The 26,967-nt window shown below is 38.8% G+C and overlaps 2 protein-coding genes across 2 annotated transcripts; both read left to right on the forward strand.

Moving 5' to 3' along the window:
• Nucleotides 1-2,592: 2,592 nt before the first annotated feature.
• Nucleotides 2,593-6,193, forward strand: rpain (RPA interacting protein). The gene is made up of 7 exons (XM_077558373.1): nt 2,593-2,808; nt 2,903-3,094; nt 3,192-3,264; nt 4,054-4,165; nt 4,248-4,311; nt 4,780-4,920; nt 6,085-6,193. Exons 1-7 carry the CDS (start codon nt 2,704-2,706, stop codon nt 6,112-6,114), a joined length of 717 nt encoding a protein of 238 aa, XP_077414499.1. The 5' UTR covers nt 2,593-2,703; the 3' UTR covers nt 6,115-6,193.
• Nucleotides 6,194-6,972: 779 nt separating this feature from the next.
• Nucleotides 6,973-24,491, forward strand: LOC144044143 (26S proteasome non-ATPase regulatory subunit 11A-like). The gene is made up of 13 exons (XM_077558372.1): nt 6,973-7,184; nt 8,072-8,173; nt 8,310-8,506; nt 9,313-9,370; nt 10,714-10,908; nt 11,122-11,266; nt 13,570-13,630; nt 14,586-14,648; nt 14,748-14,873; nt 15,063-15,098; nt 15,192-15,243; nt 15,614-15,757; nt 23,455-24,491. Exons 1-12 carry the CDS (start codon nt 7,094-7,096, stop codon nt 15,754-15,756), a joined length of 1,269 nt encoding a protein of 422 aa, XP_077414498.1. The 5' UTR covers nt 6,973-7,093; the 3' UTR covers nt 15,757; nt 23,455-24,491.
• Nucleotides 24,492-26,967: the final 2,476 nt, after the last annotated feature.

Below are 26,967 nucleotides of genomic sequence, written 5' to 3' on the forward strand. Positions count from 1 at the left end.
TATTTTCTCAGCTTCATTATGTAGGGTATCGGTCAAGTCCACCTTTAGGCCCATGCGAGAAAAAATCCTGGAGCTGTCCCTGAGGACATTTATAGTGTATTTCCTTTGAAGTTCAGTGTAATCGCTGAAAAGCACCAGATCGGCTTGATAAAATGCATCAGTGCAAACCTACTTGAGCCGTACGTGAATTAAAAATTAGCATCAAAATGTTTACTTTAGCTGCTTGTCTCTTTCTATCATCAGATGTGCTTTGATGAGTGAGGACTTGAAATCATGTTCCCCTGGAGCAATGTTTGCATAGTTTTCATCGTTATAGATAACCGTTTAGGCAAAAATATGCCATCCCTATTGTACTCAACTCAATATTGTACTCAATAGCTGACTTTCTAGCTTTTTTTTGGTAACACACATATACAGACACATATGTAGCCTATATATATATACAGGGTGTCCATAAAGTCTCTTAACCATTTAAAAAAAATGCAATTGATTAGATATTTTATTTAGATTTGTTCTATTGTATTCAGCATTTATTAAAGTTTTTTTTTTTTTACCTCTTTTAATACACTTCTACATGGGCACCATTAGTTGCATGGAGCACATCAAGACGGTACTCATTTTTTTGCCATGTTCGCTGTAGCATAAGGCAATGGCATCAGTAATCCTTTGCTTAAGGTCAGTAATGATAAACACTGTGTTTTTTTAAACACTGAATACAATAGAACAAATCTGAATAAAATATCTAATCAATTGCATTTTAAATATTTTTTTTAAATGGTAAAGACACTTTATGGACACCCTGTATATATATATATATATATATATATATATATATATATATATATATATATATATATATATATATATATATATATACATATATATATATATATATACAGTATATATATATATATATATTGTAACACTTCTACAAAACAAAACTGAGGCCCAGCAATTCAGACTTAATCCCAGTTGGGTAGAAGCATTTCTGTACAAAAAATATTGAACTCTGGCACGATGAAATGAATACCACTTGATTGGATTGTGGTAGATGCTGCTCAAAGGAAGGAGAATGCCCAACAAATTACAATTTTTTTCCCATGTCTTGAGGGAACATTTGAGACTGATGCTTGATCAAATACTAATGAGTGGAAAATGCCCAAATCTACAGTCGACTGTTAATCCAAATGAGTTATAATCTACTAATACACACTGCTCAGAAAACTGTGTTGGATTGATTGATTCATGTTTCAAATATCAATGATATTGGTGCATTCTATTGCTTTTAATTGCAGAAAAGAATCCTTCTTGATGTTTATGAACCATGTTCAAACTGCAGACCAGTGGTTCTCAAATGTGGTATGAGGACCACTAAAGTGGTATGCAGGCTATCTCAAGTGGTACATGAAATAATATTTGTCCAAGTAGCTGTTGTATGATGGAAATGGTTTCAATTTTGTTGATGAAGCTGTATTTACTTACAATTCATTGCAATTTTGCTCACTGCTTTCAAAAAAAGTGAAACAGGGCCAAACATCCCATTTAATTATATTTTATATTTTCCGATACAGGAAAAATAACCTAACACCATGAACATGTTCCATGCCACGATAATGATCTAAATTTTTTTTTTTTAAAAAGCCTTTCCCCAATAGCAACCTGAGTCTCATCATCCCTTATGTACAACTTTGGCAAATTAGCGTCACTTAAATTTTAAATCTACAAAATAAATCCACCACATAACAGAAATGGCTAGTACAGATGTATTTAACTTTTAAATATTCAATAAATATACAGCTAATCTGTAAGAACTTTTTGATTTTAAACATTTACTTAAGTAAAATTTGGTCATAACTTTTATGTGCACTACATTTTAATGGAATTGTTTTTTTTATGTACAGTATAAAAAAAACTATCAAATGAAAGTTTAAAAATATATTTTTATGAATAAAACCCTCTGTCTTACAATTTAGCAAATATATAAGGCTTATTATGCTATTCTGGTCATCGTGGTGGGTTTTGAAGCGCTAAGTATTATATTTTTCTTGATGAAACTGGTATATAATGTTTGAGAACCACTGCCTTGAACATATGTCATTGGTCATAAGGCTGAGGTTGAATACCTCAATGAACTAGAAGTCATTTATAGACTAAAATTACAGGGGAGAAAGTCACAATATAACTAGATATAAATATATTTGTTATTTGAACTGGTGAATGTAAAGATGTCACAGGCTCACAGCTAATGTACGTACGAAAAATAAAACAACATTACATTACATTAAATTACATTACATACATTACATTACATTATATAACGTCTTCCTGACGTTATAACTTGAAATGATCCTCAACGTGACTAGGCGTACGCTTATTTTCGTAGTTAAATGTTTTTTTTTCTCTAATATTACGTATTTAATCTGCAAAAATGCGCATTTTTCCTGATAGCAGTATCACTATTCTGACCATTAAAAACTGATCAAACTATTAAAATGACCTTGCAAGATACTTTTTTTTTTTATCCACCTCAATTTAGTTTTTCAGGGATCATAAAGAATGCGTGCGTTGCCTACGTCTGGTAATCAAATTCATGTCCCACAATGCAATGCGTGGCAGCTCACATTCACTTCCGGGTGACGCTACAGGATTATAACCGGTTCTGTTTTGTTTTTGCTGGAGTCTTGCTTTAATAGTAAGCTATTTATGGTGAAGCTGTCTTGCATTTGTGCCTATGAAATGGATTCTTCGCAGAGACATCGCTCGCTTTATAAAGGAACTACTCCGCCGTGGAAAGAAGCATACCGCAAGGTGGAGTGTATAAACTCGCTACTTTACTTCGCATGCGAAAAGTCACTCTGCAAACAAATTGTGTTTATCAACGTTCACTTTCTATTTTCAACAGCGATGTGTAGATAGGCTCAAGGGTAGCCGGTCGAGGTTACTTGACCGATATCGCAAGATGGGTGAGAGCCCTAAATGCGGCGGACCCACCGCCTCCTTCATTGTGCAGGAGGTCATGGAGGAGGAGTGGACCGCTTTGCAGTCAGAAGACCGGAGATTGCCGTCTTTATGGGGTCCAGAGGGCATTGGAGAGGTACACGCTCCTTGTTCGATGCTTGTCCCACTTATAAACAACGATTATTATCCCAAACTTGCACTACATCATTAAACCCTGACGTCTTTCTAAACAGATAAACAACGTTATGAAAGACTATGATGAACTGGCAGTTTTAGAGGAAATCCAGCAGGAGCTCCTGTCTGAGGGTAATATGTTGTTATTGGACATTTTTCCCAAATTGTCAGTGCATAAAACGTGTAAATTCATTATGATTCAGTTACTGTATTGTATCAGAAAATATGCGAACATGATGATTGTTGTTTTCCTAAGTAAAAGCAGGTGTTTAAAAATGTTTTTATTTTGATTCAATAAGATAACGAAGTGATTATATTTTGCAGTGGCCGGCATCTTGCCACCTAGTGGCATTGAATCGCGCGTGAACTGCAAATACAGTATCTGTGCCAGGGAATGAGTATCAGCTTGTGGTTAGTGGTTGCCCTGAAAGTGCTGTGTTTTTTTTAAGGGTTAGGGAAGTAAACTTATTGGGCTCTATCTGGCGGCACAACACCAAACAAATTATTATCATTGCATCAGTTCCATTTTGCAGTAGTCACATACTTTTCTGTCATCAGGAAGTATCCTGGTGTCTATTGTGTACACATATTAATATGGAATGTCCTATTGGCCATAGCTAGGCCGAACCAGGTGTTGGCCATGCACATAGGGATTTGCATTAGTAGATTGAACAGGTTTTTAATATTTACCATTGTCGACTCGATTGCCAACCGTTTTTTCTACAGATAAGGGAGGAAAAGTCACTCTTAACACACTTCACACAGCATAATGTCTCAAGATATTTTTTCTTAAAAAAAACATACAATGTATTTGTTAGAGAAAGTGGAGTATTCCATAGAAAATATTGATTGTGAAAGGAAACTCAGAATTATTTGTTTCCATTTATACTGAGTACTGTATGTTTCCGCCCTGTGCTGCAGAAATGTCTATTATTGAAGAGTATGAGAGAAACCAGCAATTTGAGCAGCAATACATATCATCTGTTTTGGAAGGGATGGAAGAGGCTCATGTTATTTGTCCCATGTGTCACATGTAAGTACAACATGAATGTGCTTGTTGAATGTAAAGGACTTTGTGAGTTGTTGAAGACTGACCATAAGCCTGCATTTGCTAGGAGCTACTTGACCATCAACAGCAATTTCATCTCCTGCTCATGTGGAATGTACATAAATACAAAGGTTTGTATAATTCAAAACAAAAAAAAACCTCAGTATTGGGTAAATGGCTGTAAAGATGATTACTATGTTGTAAGCATTGACCCAAAACATTCTATGCCACAATTTGGTACATTTCATATATATTTTTTAATAAATCTATATAATTGGTCAGTCCACACAGGTTATTTTTTTGTTTTTACTAATTAAGGACACATTTAAAGTGTTGAGAATGGTCTGCTCTCATTGATGATGGAATGTCAATAGTTGATAGTTTTTGGGGTCTCCTGAAAAGTGATGACTTGGGAGCAAGGACTCCACCTGACGCCAGCGATATGCATTATTTATCCCACTTTAAAACAATTGAGGCAATCTTAAATAAACATAAACAGATTAATGAAGAAATATTTGTGCGTGTCTGGAAGACTGTAAATGTAAGCGAAATGTGGTATACTTTTGCTGAAATTGTTTTCTGTTGTACACTGGCTTTAGATGAAGAACATCACCCCAGATGTCCTACGGAATCTTCTCGAATCTCGTGTGACAGAGCACATGGAAGGCTGCTCCGACAACCCTGTTTTTTCATTGGCGTCGAATGCAAACTCTTCTCCCAACTTGCTGATAAGATGCAAGGTACAACACTCACTTCCAAATGTCTTCAGTACAGATGGTCATGTTCTTTCCTGTTTCCTCCCCATTTTCTACAGCCTTACTCGCTCCGTTATAGTAACCTGATTGCTGTTCAATATAGTAACATATGGCTTCAAAGGGTCCTTAAATTAGATTGGAATTCTCTTCAGGTGAACACCCAAGTGTCTAACGCTAACCTCACTAATGCGCTAGTACAGTATAGTCATAATTCCAATCTATATCGGTATGAAAATCATCCATTGTCATAAGTATTAGAAAAAGACCAATATGTTGTTGTTTTTTAAATGACAGGGCCTGTACTGATGATTAGTGATCAACGTGGCCGGTAACCAATATCTAGAGCTTAGGTGGGCAATCTCGGTCCTCGAGGGCCGGAGTCCTGCAGGTTTTGTAGGTTTCTCACTTCCAACACAAGCTGATTCCAATCAACAGGATCGTTATCAGGCTTATGCAGAGCTTGCTGATGAGCTGATCATATATCAGCTGTGTTGAAGAAGGGCAACACGCAAAACCTGCAGGACTGCGGCCCTCGATGCCCACCTCTGATCAAGAGTATCTCTAGTTGGAGCACCTGGAACATGTTCCAGCACTCCTTTTTTGGGGCACCCTTAATAACGGAATTGCACATTTGAACAATTCTCTGAGTTTCCAAACGGTCTGAGTGAAGCAGTGTATTTCCAAAGGCACTCCTAATAGTGTTGACCGCAGCAAACAAGTGCCAGTTGGTTTTGAAACTTTGGCTTCTAACTACAGGGGAAAAAAAAGTTTTAGTTTATTTAGTTTAAAATGGTTTACCTGTGGCTCATTGTGACCGAAGGTTGAATGCTCTTATTCTTCTTCCGCCTCCTTTTCTTCTTCTTCATTCTTTTGGTAGTGACTTGGCAAATACTTTTGGTGCATGACCACGACCTTCTTTAGCATGCGGTATCTCTTTCTAATTCTTTACCTTTACAGTACTCCCGTGGTTGACATTCACACTGGAAGGATCACAACTAGTTGTTTGACATTGTGTGTCATTCATAACCAAGAAACGTCTTAGGTCAAGACCATCGTAAACAAAGGATCGCCCTCTACTTTGTTCTTGGTTTTAAGATATCTAATATACTCTACCACATTCCCATCACATTCTGTTTATTCTGCTTGCAGGTTTGTGACTACCTCTCCATTGTCCTATGACTTGGAACATCATAACTGAAGGATTTGTATTTATACTCATGTAAATCTTTGTTTAAATAAAGGCTATTTTTATACTTGATTCAGAAGTTTTCGTACTGTTGAGAAACGTTTCAGGAAATATCTTATAACACTTTATGCAAAGTTTAAATTGGGGAATTTGGGATATATTCTACTATAGGTAGAATAGATAGAAATGTATGTAATACTTGTTTTTCAAGGCAATAAATAGTTTGTAGTACTTTATGTAATTTCTAAAAATGTCTTATTTTTTGTAACTGGGGGTAGGTATTTCAATAAATATAATTGTGCAGCAAAAATTGTGTTAAATAAACTTTGTCACTGTTGATTTTTTTGTGTTTTGATGGCTTTGCTATTAAACTTAAATGCCATAGTTTCCTACCAAACTACTCCAAACAATTAGCTGGATGTATAGATATAAAATTGTACATGTCCCTGTGTAAATGTTAGGTTAATAGAAATAAACAATTGATATAATGTGGCTACAGAAGTATGCACACACTCTACTTATTTTTGTTTTGTTTCTGGATGCAACATTGTGGAAATAAACTAAACTAACACTAGGAAATTGGCTGTATTCAGAATTAACCAATCACATGCATGCTCGTGTTAAATGGGAGTCAGCACACACCTTTCATAATGTACAGTGTTTAAAGTTCAGATATTCTAATGGGCATCTTCGAGCAAAAATAAAAACGAAAAAAAAACAGTGTAAAACTAATTAAAACTAACGGATAGAAAAAAACAGTCAAAACTACCTTTTATTAAAAATATAAAACTTAATTATAACCCTGCCCCAAACATAGGGTTCAATGGAGGTCATGAATTGTTCTGGGGAAAGGAAGAACCAGGCACAGCCTGCTGGGGGCAGCATTGGTCCACCGGCAACGAGCGTGAAGGACTTGAGCAGAAAACCAGCAGCTGTGGACTCGGAGCGGGGGAGTGTGGCAGGTACAGAAAGATGGCAGCCGCGGCAGTGGCTGAGTTACAGAGAGCACAGTCTCTTCTTGGAACAGATCGGAATGCCTCAATCGACATCTTACATTCAATAGGTAAATATACCCGAATATGCGTGACACTGGAAACTAAAGCCTGTTTTTATTTTGTCTTCGTAGCTGCACAACCGCAAACCACTAGGAGAGGTTTTCAATTATCTATGTTGTTTGCTAGTTAGCAGTTAATGTTACGCTATGTTAGCTGACAATCTCCTCTTCCCGTGCTCGTACGGTGAGTCAGCAGCGGTGTGCTAGCGGGCTAGCACCACACCGGTAGATGATGACTTGCGCTACTGTTAGCTTCGCCGGCCGGCTTGCGGTCGTTGGACAGGAACTTGTGTGACAGTTGAGGAGTTCGCGTTAGCATGAAGTCAGTGGTAATTCTGCCATATATCAAGTGAACAGTGAAAGCAGTGTCAAACTGCTGCTACAGCCTCCCGTTTTGTCCCACTCAATACGCTGCTCTTTATTAGGCTTCATCATGCAGTTGGCATGTTTATCTTTTGTTGTGTTTTCATTCTACTTTCTCTCTTGTCCGCGCTTATCATCACACGCAGCTTAGCTAACGTCACGGTGAATAAATACTGATTTCCGTACTTTAAAAGTAGAGTTCAATGTTCAAATCCAACCTATTCATATCGATTTGAGTAATATAAATTAGACAGGGTTGGGGACCCGTGTGTCTGTGTGTGTCTCTCTCTCTCTCCCACCCGTCCATGTGGGGCCATTTTGCTGGGCCCCACAAGTTTAGACCTCTTTTTGAGGGTCAAGACTTGGTTTTAGAGTTTAGGTTTGAATAGGGTTATGGATGAGGTTAGGGTAAGGAATAGGGGTAGGCAATCATTTTCGATGGTTAGGGGAAAGGGCTAGGAAATGCATCATGTCAATGAGATGGCCCCACAAAGAGAGTAAATCAAACTTGTGTGTGTGTGTGTGTTTTGCAGTAAAGCGAGACATTCAGGATAGTGATGAGGAGGCTGTGCGAGTTAAAGAGCAGAGCATCCTGGAGCTGGGCGGACTGCTGGCCATGACGGGACAAGCTGAAGGTAAACACAAACATGCTTCTGAAAAGATCAAGACCTGCTTTAAATCATTACTTCAAAATATGACAGCTTTAATGTTTTTACACCATATTGTTTAACCTGTACTAATAAGAACTGATACTTTTCCCTCTGTCTTCAGAACTTGGTGGTTTGTTGACATATGTGCGGCCGTTCCTCAACTCCATCTCAAAGGCCAAAGCAGCCCGACTGGTCCGCTCCCTGCTGGACCTGTTTCTGGACATGGAGGCCGCCACTGGTCAGGAAGTAGAGCTCTGCCTGGAGTGCATAGAATGGGCCAAAGCTGAGAAGAGGACCTTCCTCAGACAGGCCCTAGAGGTGAGAGAAAAAAAAATTAATATATATTATTATTATTATGCATGGACAGAAATAATAATAATAATAATAATAATAATTGGGAAACAGTGTTATGTAGCGCCATGTATAGTACTGGTATTTTATGTTTTATTTTTTATTTTTTATTTTTTTTTATTTTTTTATTTTTTCTTGAATCACAAACAACATAGACTGATTGTCAAGAGAGAAACTGATTGCCCAATGCTGTAGCTATATTATAACAAAGAGAGAGGTCAGTCGAGAACTAAAGGAGTAACGATATTTAAGAGGCCCTTGAGCCATTCATTGACTGCACGCATGCATTGGATGAGACTTTCTCTCCACACTTTGCATTTTACTATTGTCCAGTGTTATTGTAAAATACTAAATGTATATACATCGGCACGGCTTGCAGTGGCCTGTTGGACTGTTTTGATGTGGATGCTTGTACATATGATTATGCGTGTCTGTTACATACGGACACTGATGAAAACTAGTGGCAGTAACCTGCACATTGCATGACAGTTCAGTGCCATTTGGTCGTGTTGTTTGGTTTTCATCGGGCCCAAGATTTGGTTCACTTAATGTGGTTATACTTACTCTGAATATGACAGTTTGGCTTTTCATATGGCAGTGCATTGTTCATTATAATAAGTTGAATCAACTTAATAATGGAATATTGAAATTGAAACACTGTCTTTGGAAGAACTGGATGTGTGTAGAATGTGGCTGTGCATGGAATGTATTCTATATTTTCAACATGAGCACTACGATTCAGCTTTGAAACTCTTATCCTGCTTTGTCCATAGGCTCGACTTATTTCGCTCTATTTCGACACCAAGTGTTATCCGGAAGCACTAAAACTTGGTGAGTATCCATGTGTTGTGTTTTTGTTGCAGTGCACTACAATCTACTGTCTTAATCGGTTTGTATGCTTATGATCAAGAGTAGTGTCATACAATCGGGGCCTGTGGTAGAACATAGTTCCATACCAATTTGTCTGTATGGAATGGCAAGGCAATTCCTTTGTTTTTGTTGTATGCTGAAGACATTTGCGTTTCAGATCAAAAGACGAATATGAGACAAAAGAAACCATTTGGTAGTGGTTAATCTTAGTATCAGAAAAGTTGGGATTGCGTGGCTGCTTCTGGAACAGGCGCACTAGTCTGTATTGATGATGTCATTCATGAATGGTAGCAGCAGAATAAATTCTGAACTCTACATGGCCATTTTGTCTGGCAAGTTACCGAAAAATGCATCCAAACTGATCAGAAAAAGCTTCATTATGCAAACAGGACATTGACCCAAAACACACTGCCTTTGCCAACATGCATTTTACCTCCTGAAGCGGAGACTGAAGGGAGCACCTCCCTTAAACAAACAAGAACTAAAAGAGGCTGCAGTCAAGGCCTAGCAAAGCATTTCAAATGGAGAATACAACAGTCTGGTGAAGTCAATGGGTTGCAGATTTGATGCAGTTCCTATAAGTAAGGGTTATGCTACCAAGTATCAAATGTTACTCACTTTAAAGTTGCATCGTGGAGGTTCTCACCTTTACTCGCGACTGCCACCTCTGGCCTAAAGCGTAACTGCAGCCACTGTGTCAAGCTTGTGTATGGTGCGTGTGCGAGTACGTGCGCTCAAATAAACTCTTTGTTTCTTGGAGTCTGAGCTGGAGTTTGGTCCGTGCTTAAAGCCAGCCTCTTTTTTTCCTTGTTTTCATTTTCAATCCAAATCACGTCGTACACTAACTAAATGTCTGCGGGGCGAGCATGACGTCACCGTCACAGGGAAGATACAAGTCACAATTAAAAAGTCAGGATCCTTGTACTCATGTGGGCATTGGAGGAGCATGCATGATGTAGAAAAATCTTTATTTAGCATTTTAAACTCCACAATGCATCTTTAAGAATGTTGTTTGTTCAGATACTTTTGCTCACTTGAATACTGGGTGGCTTTAAACAAAAAGGTGCTCGGTACTAACTCAGGACTCCTGAGTTATTTAACACATCTAGATGAAAATAACGTGAAATAAAAACTGGAATTATAAACTTTTGTCTCATATTCATTTTTTAATCTGAAACCCACGTCTTCAGTGAGCATACTAGAACAACAAAGGAATTGATCTTGCCTTTCCACTACTTTTACAGGAGACTGTATGTCATGTTGAATATGTTTTGTAGCAACTACATGTTTGTATCCACCTCCAGGCTCGCAGTTACTGCAGGAGCTGAAGAAGATGGATGACAAAGCCCTGCTTGTAGAGGTGCAGCTACTAGAGAGTAAAACATATCACGCCCTCAGTAACCTGCCCAAGGCTCGCGCCGCTCTCACTTCAGCCAGGACAACCGCCAATGCCATCTACTGCCCACCAAAATTACAAGCGGCTTTAGACATGCAATCAGGTAAGGAGCAAAAACAACAACAAAATCACTTTTGAGTATACCAAACACATCATTCAATGTGTTTTTGTTTAAAAGTCAAGAGAGGGCTCATGGAGAAAGTGCTGAATCCAAGGAATAACTGGGAGAAATATAACAATATATCAAATGAAACACAACAAGGTTGTATTAATTGTCCAACATACTTGGACCTGACCTTATTATGTGTGTTTTTAGGTATTACTCATGCAGCAGGGGAGAAAGACTGGAAGACGGCTTACTCCTACTTCTTCGAGGCCTTTGAAGGCTACGACTCAATTGACAGTCCTCGAGCCATCATAGGACTCAAATATATGCTGCTCTGCAAAATCATGCTCAATGCGTAAGTGTTGCAATACTAACAGGGCTGCACAATGTATAAAAAAAAATATCGATATCGTGAAATTGGCCTATCTAATATGCATTTAGTAAAAACATGCAATTAAGTGTTTTATGGAATTGTATGCGTTTATCTGCTTTTTATCCCACCTGCTGAATACAACTTTTATTACCATGACAACCAACAGGTGGTGCTTTTTATCCCACCTGCTGAAAACAACTTTTGTTACCATGACAACCAACAGGTGGTGCTGGGGCATTGATCAGGGCGAGTGTGTGTGGAAAAAAGTGTCCACCCATAATTACAATTCATAAATTCACTTGCGGAGGCAGCACTTCATCTACTACATTACTTTATGCAAGCTATAATTGATGTACGGATCTGTGCATAAGGCACATGCAGCGGACTCATGGCGAAACATAAAACCCCCTTGTGCCTATGTGCACAACTTTGCTGAACCTCAAATGATGTGCCAGTTATCAGAAGTTATTTCGAATAACACTGTTTGATAATGCTAATCTGCCCCAACATTGCCATTCGGAAAGAACTGTAATTATGCTGCAATCACTTTATGTGAGTTTTGTTTACAAGTAGTCCTCAATTTATGAACACAAAGGGTTCCGAGAGGTTTTGTAAGTCGAATTTGTTTGTAAATCAAATCACATAACTCATTCACTGCCATTGACTGCTATAAACGTCCAAAATTCATTTGAACTATTTCTATTAGTCCCCCCCACACACTTTTTTTAACAAAAGTATGAAAACCTAGAATTGTTTTTATTGTTCATTTAGAACATATATGCAATTTGTGATTAACCACGAGTTAACTAGTGAAGTCATGCGATTAATTACGATTAAAAACTTTACTCGCCTGATGCCCCTAATTATTAATAATCGTTTCCTTTCTTTTTTTATTCATTCACTACCATTGACGGCTATAGATGTCAGAAAATCATTTTAACTATTTCTATTAGTTTAACATTTTTTTCCCACTTTTGTTAACAAGAGTATGAAAACCTAGAATTTTTTTATAGTACATTTAGAACAGATGTCAAATTTGTGATTAGTTAACTAGTGAAGTCATGCGATTAATTACAATTAAAAAATTTAATCGCCTCTTGCTTTTAATTTTTAATAATCTTTTTTTTAGGAATTTATGGCAGTAAATTAGTTAATTTAAATTTTGTTTCAAAATTCTACTTATCAATTTTTTTTTAAATATAATAAAAATATCTTTAAAAAAATTAAACAAATTATATACCTTATACTTTCTATGCAATACATACAATTACATCATCCATCCATCATCCATTATCTGAACAACTTTTCCTCACAGTACATTATTTTTTTTTACACAGTACAATGCAATGAAAACAAAATAAATATGCTTACTGTACATAGATGGTGAAGGAGTTATTGAGTTGAGTTCATGTGAGGCTGCTGAAGTGGAATGCATTATGTTTTGGTGTAACTGTCTCAGCAAACTATGTTTTCTGACTATGTTTATGTCCCTGAAGTGCACATGAATGTGATTGGCAAGTATGACGAGTCAAGATGGCGACCGCCTAGTCAGATTCAATTGATTTAGAAGCTGAAGAGATATTGTACGTTTTGCTACTACGCCTATAAAGAAGACGACTGAGGGCTGCTTTTCAGGAATAGCCTCCAGGAGAGCCTCTGAAATGTGGCGCCACTATCAAGTGCATGAAGAGTGCGTGCGACGTGGCTCCTAGTGATGGGTCGTCCGCGAACGAGCTGGTACAAAGAGCCGGCTCTTTGAAGTGAACGATGAGAGCCGGCTCCCTCCCTCAAGAGCACATCTTCGACTATTGTGTTGCAAGATTGGGTCTCGATCACCTGCTCCTTGAGGACATTTTGAATGAGGGTGGCTCTACTCTAAACAGACTTTCAAAACACTGGAAAGGTGGAAATTTATTTGCAAAGTTTCATTTTCAGTTGAGCATTAAAACTGAATTTGTAGGTTTAAAGAAACCACATTTAAGAAGAGAAAGAAAAATCTTTTTTTTTTTTTTTTTTTTTTGTCATGCACACATACACACGTGTACACGTGTACCTCTGCATTTGACCCATCGCAGCGAACACTAATTCTTTGTGGCATACTGAAAATTGTATAGTATGACTAGTATGTTTAATGCCCATAACTGATTGCATCTCCAATAATGTAGCTCTTGGAGAAACAACCCCCTTGCTTTTGCAACCACTCGCCACCATGAAGATCCCAACTTTGAAAATAACATTATAATAATAATAATAATAATAGACATGGATACATGTTTTTGTTTCAGACCTGAAGATGTCCAGGCCCTCATCAGTGGCAAGCTCGTTCTGCGGTACACAGGAAGACAGGTACTATATCACTTTCTTTATTCCTCAGAAGAATTCTGACTTTTTACTTTTTTAAGACGATTAGCTAACTGGTTAAATTGTAGTACTGTATAGGTATTTCTGTTCAACCATTATTGCATTTGGTAGTTTTACTCATCTTTTTAGATCTGATTTTGTACTACAATTGTATCAGATGCCTTTACAATAGTTAGGTTCGATGCATTCTGTTATAGAAGCATTTAACAACATTGTGGTTGTACTTATATCCCTGTATAACGTAGTACAATTCTTCAACATTACCTCTATAACAACTGTAGTAATGTTGAAAGTGTTACCTCGATACCTAAAATGTTTTTACAGATTAGGTGATGCAGTTGTTCTGTTCCAGAAAGATAACTTTCTTTTTATATGTGTTGGGTGTTTGGTTCTGTTGTTGTATAATTCCAATTTGGAAATCTTGTTAATCTCCTGTTTCACAAAATACATTCCTGCATATCTAATTCCCCCCCCCAAAAAAAAATATAGTGTCAATTACCACAAACCTATATTCACAGAAAAATGTGAATGAATGTCTTATTAATAATGGGAAATTATCTGTTTTGACTAGTAAAAGGCGGCCACTAATATTTTGTGACTGACAGTGATCAAACATATAGGCGCTTGTTTTCATAAGTGTTGTAACTATTGAGGATTTGTTAGGGGGGATTTATTTGTTCAAATATTTTTTCTTTTTAGGGCTTCTGTAGTTGAAAGGCTTGTTCACATGCGCTACTTGCACTAACCAGATGGGAAAAAAACTGAGCCAAAATTCTTGAGTAACATCATTGTCATTTGCTTTTTCAATAAATGGCAGTGGGGACTAAAATGAAAATCTGAGATTTCACTTTAAGGCGATAAATAATATTGTCAGGTAATTATAGCCTGGCCAACCCTAAATAAATTGTTTTTTCATGATCAACTGTCTCTTTCTCTACAGACAGATTCTCTGAAATGTGTAGCACAGGCCAGCAAGAATCGATCGCTTGCCGATTTTGAAAAGGTTTGTGTATATAGTTGCCTCAAGTGCACAAACTAGTGCCTTGCTCAGGCAGGATAGAGAATAACATGTGTGTAATATACAGTCTCCTTCCTTCCGAAGGCACTGACAGAGTATAAAGCAGAACTGAGGGACGATCCCATCATACGAACACATCTGACCAAGCTCTATGACAACCTGCTTGAGCAGAACCTCATCAGGGTTATTGAGCCTTTCTCCAGGGTCCAAGTAAGGGCTGCAGTAATTCTGATGCTATTTCTTTCTACTTTATGTACACAATAAATATACTAGTACGTATTTTTCAATGATAGACTTTATGTATTTGTAGTATTGGTTCTGTGATTTAGCATCTCTGTCAATATGAGCAAAAATGGACTGTATTGTATTGAATGTACTATTGGTCTTTTCTCTTACCAGATGGCACACATTTCCGCCATCATCAAACTGTCTAAGGTATGTGTTGCTGGTCATAAGTTGATTTTAAGTAGCAATTTATTTTTGTGTGTGCAGTGAATTGTGCAGAATCCCAATGGGTTTTTCTTTCAGGGTGATGTCGAGAGGAAATTATCGCAGATGATTCTGGACCAAAAGTTTCACGGTATGTAACTGAGGCTGCCTTTAATAAAATGGCAGATTTCAACTATTTGGGACATTTTTGTATCTTTTCTCACATAGTTTTACACATTTCCAATACATGTTACTTCTATTTGTCTGGCACATTTTTTTTACTGACCAGTGTGATGCTTGTATATGCCTTTATGGTTGTTTTTATATTTGTTGTATTGTTATCTGCTTTCAGTACAATCACTTGATTAATCTACTGTATTGCAGTTTTCTATTACCCCAACAATAAAACCACAAATGTATCTAACATGTATCGGTAAACAAACTAGCTTTAGCCATCTGGAGTGAGTTTTTCGTTTCACTCTCCTTGCTTCTGTCTTCTGGCCTGCCATTGATACTGACAGGTATTTTAGACCAAGGTGAAGGTGTGCTCATTGTCTTTGATGAACCTGTGGTCGACAAGACGTACGAGGCGGCCCTGGAGACCATTCAGAACATGAGCAAGGTGGTGGACTCCCTTTACAACAAAGCCAAGAAGTTAACATAAGGTCAGTCCAGTCAAACCAATTCCGTTTGTGTTGTCAGTGTATTTATCAACCGTTCTTCTTAAATGTTTATTGTCATATTTGTCCTATTGAAACACGTTTACAGTGATCTCACCACCCTAGTCAGGATAAGTGGTTTAGAAAATGGATGGCTGGGTGCATGAAACATGTTTAAGATACACAAGTATTCACAGCGCTTCAATTGTTTCACATTTTGAGAGGTTTCCACAGCTTAATTTGAGTCCACCTGTGGTAAATTCAGTTGATTGGACACAATTTGGATTGGATTGGACACACACACACACACACACACACACACACCTGTCTATATAAGGTCCCACGGGTGACGAGCACAAACGCATCAGTTCAAAGGAGAATTGTCTGTCTGTAGACCTCCAAGACAGGATGTTGACTGCTTTGAAGTAGGCATAGGTCGATATTAGATTCTGTTGGTATGATAACCATGAGCAAAAATATCGCAGTATCATGGTATTCAAATTACAGCTCTAAAATGACCTTTTTTGAAATATTTGGGTAAATAAAAACGTTTTTTCCATTGAACATAATCTATTTTATTTTTAAACTAAGTCGATTATTTGGTACATTGAGAAACGCGTATATGTTACCTATAATTAAATAAATGTTAATATTCTAGTAAGTCACAGCGTCCCATCATTGCGGAGCTAATTTTAGAACAGACCAAGAAATTAACTTCAAATAGACGGCTCATTTACCCAACTATGCAAAAAAAAAAAAAAGCTCATTACCAGTGACAGCCAGTATTAGCGGTTATTGAAATCTTAACTTTTTAAAACCAACTGGTAATCGGCCGAAATGCCAAAATTGAAGGTTTGAATAAGCACAGTGTCCTCCAAAACCACCAGGACTTTTTCTAAAGCTGGTTGTTTCAACTGAAAGCCTGTTTAACCCGTGGGCGTTATTTGTCCATTTTTGGGCATTTTTCTGTTTTTCTGTTTCATCAAAGAAAAAGCATTTGAAAAAAATACACTAGGGACCTGACATTTCACCAGGATTGTTAAAAAATGTAGAAGTTCAAATTGGCGCCATGCTGTAATTTATAATTATTACCAAACAGGAGGGAGAGATGGACACGAAATTCTTGTAATAATGCCCGATTTTGGCTCATTGACTCCCATTATAAATCACAGTTTTTGATATGCTGTAATCCTGATGTGTTATAATGCATTTTCCGTGATTACTGATGCAATCGCTTCTTTGACGAGCCATAAACATGAAAATAGAAGAATTTGTGTGTTGAGAGTGTTAACACGAAAATCCACTAGGTGGCGCCAAAGGCTAATAAATGAATACAAAATGCATGCATAAAAAAATTCTATTATGACTTATGGACTTGTTTGAGCCTCTAACTATGTCATATGAAATATTCCAATTATTATTTTATTTTATATATATATATATACAACATAGTTAGTCTTGCTATTAGCATAATACTGCTATTGTTGTCATAGGGGGAATTAAAAAAATAAATAAAAATAAATAAAAATAAAAACTATATATGTGTAGATAGGTCTGTTGCCACTGAACATTTTGAGCGGTTGAAAGAGAAAAAAATATTCATAAATGACTAAGCTATCTCACTTCAAAGGAAATGCCTGATTTTGGCAAAATTACAAGAGTTTTGTACTACTCGGAAAACTGCCATTGTGTGTAAACTGGGCATGCAGAAAAAATTCTATTGTTATGACTTATGGACTTATTCAAGCCTCTAAATATGTCATATGAAATATTCAAATTAGTCTTTTATTTTATATATATATATACAGCATAGTTAGTCTTGCTATTAGCATAATACTGCTATTATTGTCCATAGGGGGCATTAAAAAAATAAAATAAAATAAAAACTATATATACGATACGATATACTTTTATTTTCCCCGTGGGGAACTTTTTCCTGGACTCCGTCCAGCTGCAGTTTACAGTAAGGAAAAAACAGCAGAATAGAAAGAGATAAAATCAAAATTAAATAAGAAGTGCAGCAGTAGTTTACAATAAGAAAAACAACAGAATAGAGAGAGATAATTAAAATAAATAATACACACACACTCATATATATATATATATATATTGCACCACTTAGTTAATGTCGGTTATTAAGTAATTTGATGGATGTCGGCAGGAATGAGTTCTTGTAGCGGTTCAGCCTGGTTCTGGGGGCCCTGAATCTCCTGCCAGAAGGCAGTAGCTGGAACTCATGATGCAGAATGTGAGTCGGGTCAGTAACAATTTTCTGTGCCAGTCTGGTGACGGACCGCTCATAAAGCATCTGTAGGGAAGGATGATTCCCGACCCCCATGATCTTCATGGCAGTCCGCACCAGACCGGCAATCTGTGACCTTGACTGCACAGTCAGGTTGCCGTACCAGGCCGCAAGGCCGTATCTGATGATACTTTCCAATGCAGCCTGGTAGAACAACAGCATGGTCCTCTGCTCCACTCCATAGACCCGAAGTTTGCGTAGGAAATAGAGACGCTGTTGGAGTTTGGAGCAGAGACTTCCAACGTGTACCCTCCAGATACCTGTATGAACCCACCTGGCTGATGTGATTGCCTTTAATGACGACTGGCCCGTGGTCACCCACAGTTTTTGGATCAAATATCACCTCCTCTGTCTTCCCCACATTGAGCACAAGATGATTCCGGTCACACCACTGGACAAATTTCTCTATTTTTGAGAAATAGTCCAGTGGGCTACCGCCGGCCTGCAGCAAGCTGACGATAGCGGTGTCATCAGAGAACTTAATGATAAAGTTCTCAGGGTGTGATGTCACACAATCATTTGTGTACAATGTGAAGAGGACCGGGGAGCTGACGCAGCCCTGCGGGGCGCCTGTGCTTATCAATCTGGGTTCCGAGAGGGAGCTGTTGACCCTGACTTGCTGTGTGCGCTGTGTCAGAAAGGAGTGATACCACCTCGAGATGTACGGGTTCACATTCATCTCCTTCATTTTACCCAAAAGCAGGTGCGGCTGCATTGTGTTGAACGCTGAGCTAAAGTCAAAAAACAACACACGTGCATAAGCTTTAGGGACGTCCAGATGTTTGCTGACCAGATGTGTGATGCTGTTGATAGCATCGTCAGCGCGACCCCGCTTGTAGGCAAACTGAAGGGAGTCTAAGTGTGCATCCACCTCCCCCCTGAGCCGAGTCACCATCAGCCTCTCGAAACACTTCATAACAATGGAAGTTAGAGCCACAGGCCTGAAGTCATTATTGACTACAGGACATTGTTTTTTAGAAACCGGGGGGATTACTGATTTTTTCCAGAGACTGGGAATGGAGTGTGAGTCCACAGATCTCTGGAAGATGGGCTGCCATGCCGCTGTGAGCTCCTCTGCACAGGATTTTAGCAGAAGGGCAGATATCCCATCTGTTCCTGAGGCCTTCTTTGTGCAGACAGACCTAAAAGCAGATTGGACATCATGGGGATGAATGACCAGCCTTGAGTCCTGCTCGTTCACTGAAATGGACCTCAGGACCTCCCCACATTCAGAGGAGAAGTCCTGGGTTTCGAATCTTAAATAAAAGTCATTCAGCTCCCTTGCCTTCTGGAGGTCATTTAGAGTGCTGAGACCTTTTTGAGCAGGAGTCAAGTTGGTGATCCTCCTCATGGTGTCCCACATTTTCTTAGTTGTTAGCAGCAAAGTGTTTTTCTATAGTCTGTTTGTGCTTCTTTTTTGCTTCTTTAAGCATGTGTTTGAGTTCTTTTTGAACCAGTTTGAGGTGGGCTCTGTCCTGGTTCTTAAATGCCCTTTTTTTGCGGTTAATACAGTCTTTAACCTCCTTAGTAATGTACGGTTTGTTGTTGGGGTAAACAGTTATTTCCTTTGTAGGAATGATGTTGTCCACACAGAATTTAATATAGTCAGTTACAGTCACAGCAGCAGTATCCATATCCAGCCCATCAAAGGTATTCCACTCTGTGCATAGGAAACATCCTTTAAGGGTCTCAATGCTGTCATGAGACCAGATTTTAACCGTCTTTCTTTGTGGTTTGCTGCGTTTGAGAGCTGTTTTGTAGGTGGGGATGAGGTGAATTGTGTTGTGGTCAGAGTTGGAGAGGGGGGGGGCGGGCTCTACTCACATATGCGTTCTTCACGTTCCCAAAGCATTTGTCCAGGACTCTGTCTCCCCTTGTTCCACATTTTACATACTGATGAAAACCGGGGAGAGACAGCTCCAATTTGCAGTGGTTGAGGTCCCCTAAGATTAAAACCGGGGCCTCCGTGCACTGTCGCAGTTGTTGTTGAACGCAGTCGGAGATAAAGGCGGCGGCGCTGGCGGCGTTCCCGCTGGGCGGAACGTACACGCCGCAGAGGAAAATGTTTCAAAACCCCCTCGGCAGGTAGCCCGGCCTCAGACTTAGGCAGAGAAGCTCCACGTCGGGGGTGCAGGTGATCCGCCGCACCGCGTAATTCCGACACCAGTTGTCGTTAATGTAAATGCAGACGCACCCACCTCTGCTTTTTCCCGACGCCTCAGTCCTGTCGGCGCGAATGAGTGAGAATCCCTCGATCTCACACAAAGAGTCTGGGATGTCGCTGTGGAGCCATGTCTCCGTGAACACCATGGCGCAGGCGTCACTGTGCTCGCGGCAGGCTGAGATGAGGCTCCTCAGCTCATCCAGCTTGCTCTTTAAGGACCTCACGTTGCCGAGCAGCAAGGACGGCAGCGCTGGTCTGCATCCTCTCCTCCGGAGCCTTTGGCGTGCTCCACCTCGTTGTCCTCATCTCCGGTGGCGTATTCCCCAGTCTGCTCGCCGAATCTCCTCCGGCAGGTCGGGAGGTGGTGTGTCGCTTGTTGAACGGAGGGCCCAGAGCGCGTCTCTGACGTATGACAACAAAGCCAAAGCCATGTCGTTCCTTTGATCTTGTTAGATTGTTCGATTAGGCTCCGTTCACCCCCGACGTGTGCTGTAACTCGCGTAGGAGTCGCGGACAGATTGAGCAAGTGGCTCATAATTTAAAAAAGTAAAAAATTAAAAGTTAAATAAGGAAAAGTTGGAAGAACTGCAGCTTTTCCACGGAGCCCGTGTCGCAGACGTGCTGCGCCAACGTGACCGGAAGCGGAAGCCAATGTACAGATGTGTACAGATAGGTCTGATGCCACTGAACAGTTTGAGCGGTTGAAAGTGAAAAAAATATTCATAAATGACTAAGTTATCTCACTTCAAAGGAAATGCCTGATTTTGGCAAAATTACAAGAGTTTTGTGCTATTCGGAAATCTGCCATTGTGTGAAAACTGGGCATGCAGAAAAAATTCTATTGTTATGACTTATGGACTTATTCAAGCCTCTAAATATGTCATATGAAATATTCAAATTAGACCTTTATTTTACACATATATATATACAGCATAGTTAATTTTGCTGTTAGCATAATACTGCTATTATTGTCCATAGAGGGCATTAAAAAAAAAAAATTGAATTTTTTTTAACTATATATGTATAGATACTGTAGGTTGATGCCAGTGAACATTTTGAGCGGTTGAAAGTGAAAAAAATATTCATAAATGACTAAGTTATCGCACTTCAAAGGAAATGCCTAATTTGGGCAAAAATTACAAGAATTTAATCAAAATATAATAACGCCCAGGGGTTAAACTGAGCAATCAGGTAGAGAAGGGCCTTCGTCAAGCAGGTGACCAAGAACCCGATGGTCACTCTGTCAGAGCTCCAGCTGGTATTCTGTGAAGAGAGGACAACCATCTCTGCAGCACTCCACCAATCAGGCCTGTATGGTAGAGTGGCCAGACGGAAGCCATTCCTTAGTAAAAGGCACATGACAACTCGCCTGGAGTTTGCCAAAAGGCACGTGAAGGACTCTCAGACAATGAGAAAATAAATTCTCTGGTCTGATAAAAGTAGACAAAGATTGAACTCTTTGGCGTAAATGGCAGGTGTCATTTTTGGGAGGAAACCAGGCAATACGAATACCAATCGTGAAGCATGGTTGTGACAGTATCATGCTGCGGGGAAGTTTTTCAGCGGTAGGAACTGAGAGACGAGTCAGGTTTGAGGGAAATATGAATGCAGCAATGTAAGGAGACATCCTGGATGAAGACCTGCTCCAAAGTGGTCAGGACCTCAGACTGGGGTGCAGGTTTACCTTCCAACAGGACAACAACCCAAAGCACACAGTCAAGACAATAAGGAATGGCTTCATGGCAACTTTTTACCATGAATGCTCTTGAGTGGCTAAACCCGAGCCCAGACTTGAGTCCGATCGGGTGTCTTTGGAGAGCTCTAAAAATGGCTGTTGCATAGAGTCATCGACGCTCCCAAGCCAACTGAATGGGGCATAGGTGAAAATGTGGGAAAAGCGAAACACTGTAGTCTGTATTTCACTGTAATTATTACATTTGAAGTACAGTACATACTTAATCAGAAGGGAAGTTAGCGCTTTCTGTTTTTAATTCCCCCCCAACATATGAGAAATAATTGCCAGTTCTAGATTTGTTTCATGCTTTAAGTCAGCTGAGTATAAAACTAAATTTTCAAATTATTTTTAATATCTTTAAAAATGTAACGTATCTTATCAATTTAAGACTTCTTAATGTAATGCAAGATCAGTGAGCGGTTACGTGTTCTGGTCCTCTTTCGAAGTCCACAAATCAGGTATGCTAGTCTACAAAGTAAAACTATAACTGTGAATGTCTGCAGTTCAAAGACCAATAGACAAAAAAATAAAATAAAAAAACACTAAAATCCGCTTCAAAGAGGATTCTGCTGCCAAGCTGTGCAGTCTTGGGTCACACTCAATGTTCTAAACAGAGACAAGACACAACAGCAATTAGAAGGCAGTCTAAAGACCTTTGCCAAGAGCCACAGAACCCACCGTGTATATCTGGATGTGTTTCAAGCATTATAACGTATCAAAAACATGTAATGTTGTCGGAAATGTCCAGTGATCCAGAAATGGCCCACAATGTCATGGTTTAGCCCTTTGGCTCATGCTCCATTCTTGCATCATCACCAATGCATGAAAATCATTGTTTTACTTCCCTTTCAGTCCCACACAGAAACAAACAGCAAAGTTATTGGACTGATGTAGACTTCTTTTACAAACATCATTTAATGTTCTTAGAAAAAAAATGTTTTTGCAAAAACAATTTAATTTCCTGAACTATCCTTTTCTTTTCATTACCTTTTTTGTCATTTGTCTGATTGGACAGTCAGTTTCAATGAGGTCCAAAAGAAATCCCGGTGACTTGTCCCAGTATGAAAATGAAGATGCGACCGTGTTTACGCCGAGTGCAGATGGCGCGGCAATCCACAGAAATAAAGCTCTTGGTATGAGTTAGCCAGAACACTGCGCACATCCCGACTGTTCGACGACACGTCCGCATTTTCATATTTCAAATGTACTTTACTTTCTCATGAATATCAAGGACATTCACAAGCCTCTAAATAATTCCATGCACCCCATGATTTACAGCCATACCCAGAATTACGAATGAGTGATTGCCAAACATTCGTCTACATGACCACATATGTACAGAAGCACATAACTGTCTTGTTTCTGGCTTTTTTCAACAATATGTTACAGGCCAAATTATGAAAGAAAACCCAAAATGACAGTAATGTGAGCGGATGTGATCCATTCAGTGGCTGGAATACTGTATCTGTATTCACTCTCTGTCTGCTTATTTTCCTCCACAGAATGAGTAAAAACCAGCAGTCCTCCAGTGCGGAGCGTCGCGGGCCAGTCGGACCTCCGTCAAGCCCTCTCACTTCAACCCCAGGATGGAAGGGGCCAGGGGGACAAAGACTTTGAAAACACTTGATGAACTTGTGGAGACACTCCAGCAGAGATGGATGGGATGGATAAACTATGCCCTTTATTTTCCTCCCACAACTATCTGCTCTCCTTTCTTCCTGGTTCTGTCTCTTCATCCCAATCTGGTAGGGTTGATGCGACACAAAAGTGCTCCTCCCACTGGAAAAATTGAGCCACTGCGCTCCACATCTCCCACATATGGTTTCTACTGTCTGTAAAATAAGCTGAGTTTCTTGTTTGCCTTCTGTTTTCTCTTACTCTCTGCACTGGCCATCAGGGAATCTTGTAAGATAAAATACAAAATATATACACCACACATAATATAAAATCAACACCAAAACAGGATCAAAAAGGTTTGATTAGATTGTGTTCTATCTTTTTTTTTTATCCCCCCTCTGGGACTTGGTATTTTTGGAGGTTAGGACTACGGACCTGACTTTTGCTCATTTCCTATTTGTACTTGAAATATTTTAAGCCTGCACCCCCCTAGAAGTATCTGTCACACAAGGCATTCTGGAATTATAATACTCTGTTCCTTTATGACCATACCGCAAAAAGACGACCATCATGTTACTGTTGTGCCAGTCACCCACATCTAACCTCCTCTTTGTACAGAACATTGCCAAGCTCTGCTCTACATCCAGTTCCCCATGTAATTATAAGGTCGCATTTTTATAAGATGCAAGGAACATGTAAATCTCACCAGTGAGAGCATGGCCAGTCGCACAAAGTGCTTTCAATGGTCCAGCGTATGAGCAAATGAGGAACTTTGCATTCTGAGATGTTGAGAGTGATTGTGTAAAAAAGACAGAAGGTTACAGAGAAAATCAAATTGTACATTCCTGAAAATGTCATTTTGCAGGGACCGAGGGTTTATCATATATAAAACAAGTTCTAAATAAAAACATTACACTGTAAATTGATTTGTTTTATTTATTTTTTATTTATAAAGTTTGGGACCTTTCCTCCTCTGCACCATTACGCTTTGTGGTTAAAGTGTGTGGTAACAACTAACTTTCTAGACAAAACTGATTGAAGTGGAACAAATTCACTTTATTGTTACATGTGGAAGCAGTCATTTCCTTTCTTTGATACATTGGCTCAGATACATCATTTCAAGAATGTGACTTTCTCTCAATTTTCTCTTTCTTTAGACAGGCCTAACTTGTGCTTGAGTAAAAAATAATTATAATACAGTGCAGGTCATCATAAAGAATGCACAGCACTTGGCTTTATCCACATTCATGATGTTGAGTGACACAAGCACCTATGTCAGGTCCTACATTTGAGAATACGGGTGAGAGCGCAAACCAATCATGACGTCAAAGGAATTGTCTCTAGGCATCGATCTGGGGAAAGGTACACAAGCATTTCTGTCGCTTTGAAGGTCCCAGTGAGCACCGGGGCCTTCATCATCCGTGAATGGCAGAGCCAACAGGACTCAGCCTACCTGGCTAGGTGAGAAGGGCCTTTTTTGTTAAGAAGGTGATGAGTTCATTTTACAGAGAGGCACAAGACAGGGATGCCCACTGTCCCCTTTATTATTTGCAATATTTATTGAGCCACTTGCAATAGCCATACGCCAGGAAAGAAGGATTCAAGGAATTCACTCTGGGGTAACAGAACATAAAATTAATCTATATGCCGATGATATTTTACTTTATTTAGAAAACCCGGCGATTTCGTTAGGGGAAGTATTTAACTTAATAACTAAATTCTCACAGTTATCAGATTATTCTATTAACTGGACAAAATCAACACTTCTACCTATTACAGAAAATTCATGGAACCCTGCAAGCCAGGACCCACACTACTCATTTTCTATAGGTAATTTAAAATACTTAGGCATAAAAATCTCACCTAAATTAACTGATTTAATTCATTTAAACTTTTCTCCACTTCTGGATAACATTCATAGTGACTTGGAACGCTGGAATAATCTTCCTATTTCTTTAATAGGACGAATAGCCACCGTTAAAATGAAGGTTTTACCTAAAATAAACTATTTTTTCTCAATGATTCCATTTAAACCTACGGCTAACTGGTTCCAGTTGTTGGACTCAGCCGTTACAAAATTTTACTGGAATAAAAAAAAAGCAAAGATTAGTCTATCTACTCTTCAGAAAAGTAAATCCAAAGGTGGTCTAGAGGCACCAAATTTTATGTACTACTATATAGCTAACCAGCTACAATATATCATTCTATGGGCGCAACCCAACAGAGATACTAACTGTTGGCTGGAACTAGAACAAAAGGATTGTAATAACCTCAGACTTCTAGATTTACTCTTTATTACAACATCAATTAAGCGACATAATTGTTTTAAAAACCCAATGATTTCCGCCACCCTGACTGCTTGGTGGAAGGCATTAGAAATTACAAAAGCCCAAGTGGAGCCCTGCGGCTTTCTCCCCTATGGCATAACCCTGACTTTCGAATTAACAACCAATCGTTTTATTTAGGTGTGTGGGAGCAGAAAGGAATTACACAGCTCCACCATCTCTTCTCAGATAATATGTTTATATCATATACATCCTTGCTCCAAAAATACAAAATAACAAACGGAAATTTTTTACATTATCTGCAAGTTAAAAATATGATAAAGAAACCAATTCCAACACTTCAGGGTACACTCCAACCGCCTGGTTTAGCTGAAGATATTACCAAGCTTTCTCCGACAACAACAAAGAAACTTTCAAAAATATATAAGTTACTTTCATATACGGATAAAATGTCTTTACCCATCTCGAAATGGGAGACAGACTTGTCTATAGCTCCGGAATCTGACTTTTGGATTCAAGTTTGTGAAAATGCATTTAAAATGACAAAACACACAAATTTACAACTTATCCAATATAAAATTATCCATAGAACATACATTACTCAATATATGATGAAGAAAATGGGACTCTCCGACTCCGACATTTGTCTCCAGTGTCTACAAAACACTACAGACACTTATTTTCATGCTTTATGGTTATGCACTCCGGTTATGTATTTCTGGACTAAAGTCTTAGAAAAACTTTCCACTATCTTGGACTATAGGATACCTTTATCTCCAAACTTGTGTTTGCTAGGTGACCTAACAACAACTGACTTACCACACAAACAATTTCAATCTACACTTGTAGCCCTTACTATCGCAAAAAAAAACAATTCTTGTTAACTGGAAAAATAAACAAACTCTGAATATCGACCAATGGTCTAACCTCCTCATAAATCACATTTTAATGGAAAAAATATCGGCCTCAAATAAAAAACAAATATCAAAATTCATAGAAATATGGTCTACGTATATAGAATATTTTAACCTAATTTTGGTTATTTAATTCTGCCTGTTAGCGAGAGCCACCACATTGTGATAACTTACATTGATGTCTCTGTATTTGACAGTT

The sequence above is a fragment of the Vanacampus margaritifer genome, chromosome 2 (genome assembly GCF_051991255.1).
Source record: "Vanacampus margaritifer isolate UIUO_Vmar chromosome 2, RoL_Vmar_1.0, whole genome shotgun sequence".
NCBI lineage: Eukaryota > Metazoa > Chordata > Actinopteri > Syngnathiformes > Syngnathidae > Vanacampus > Vanacampus margaritifer.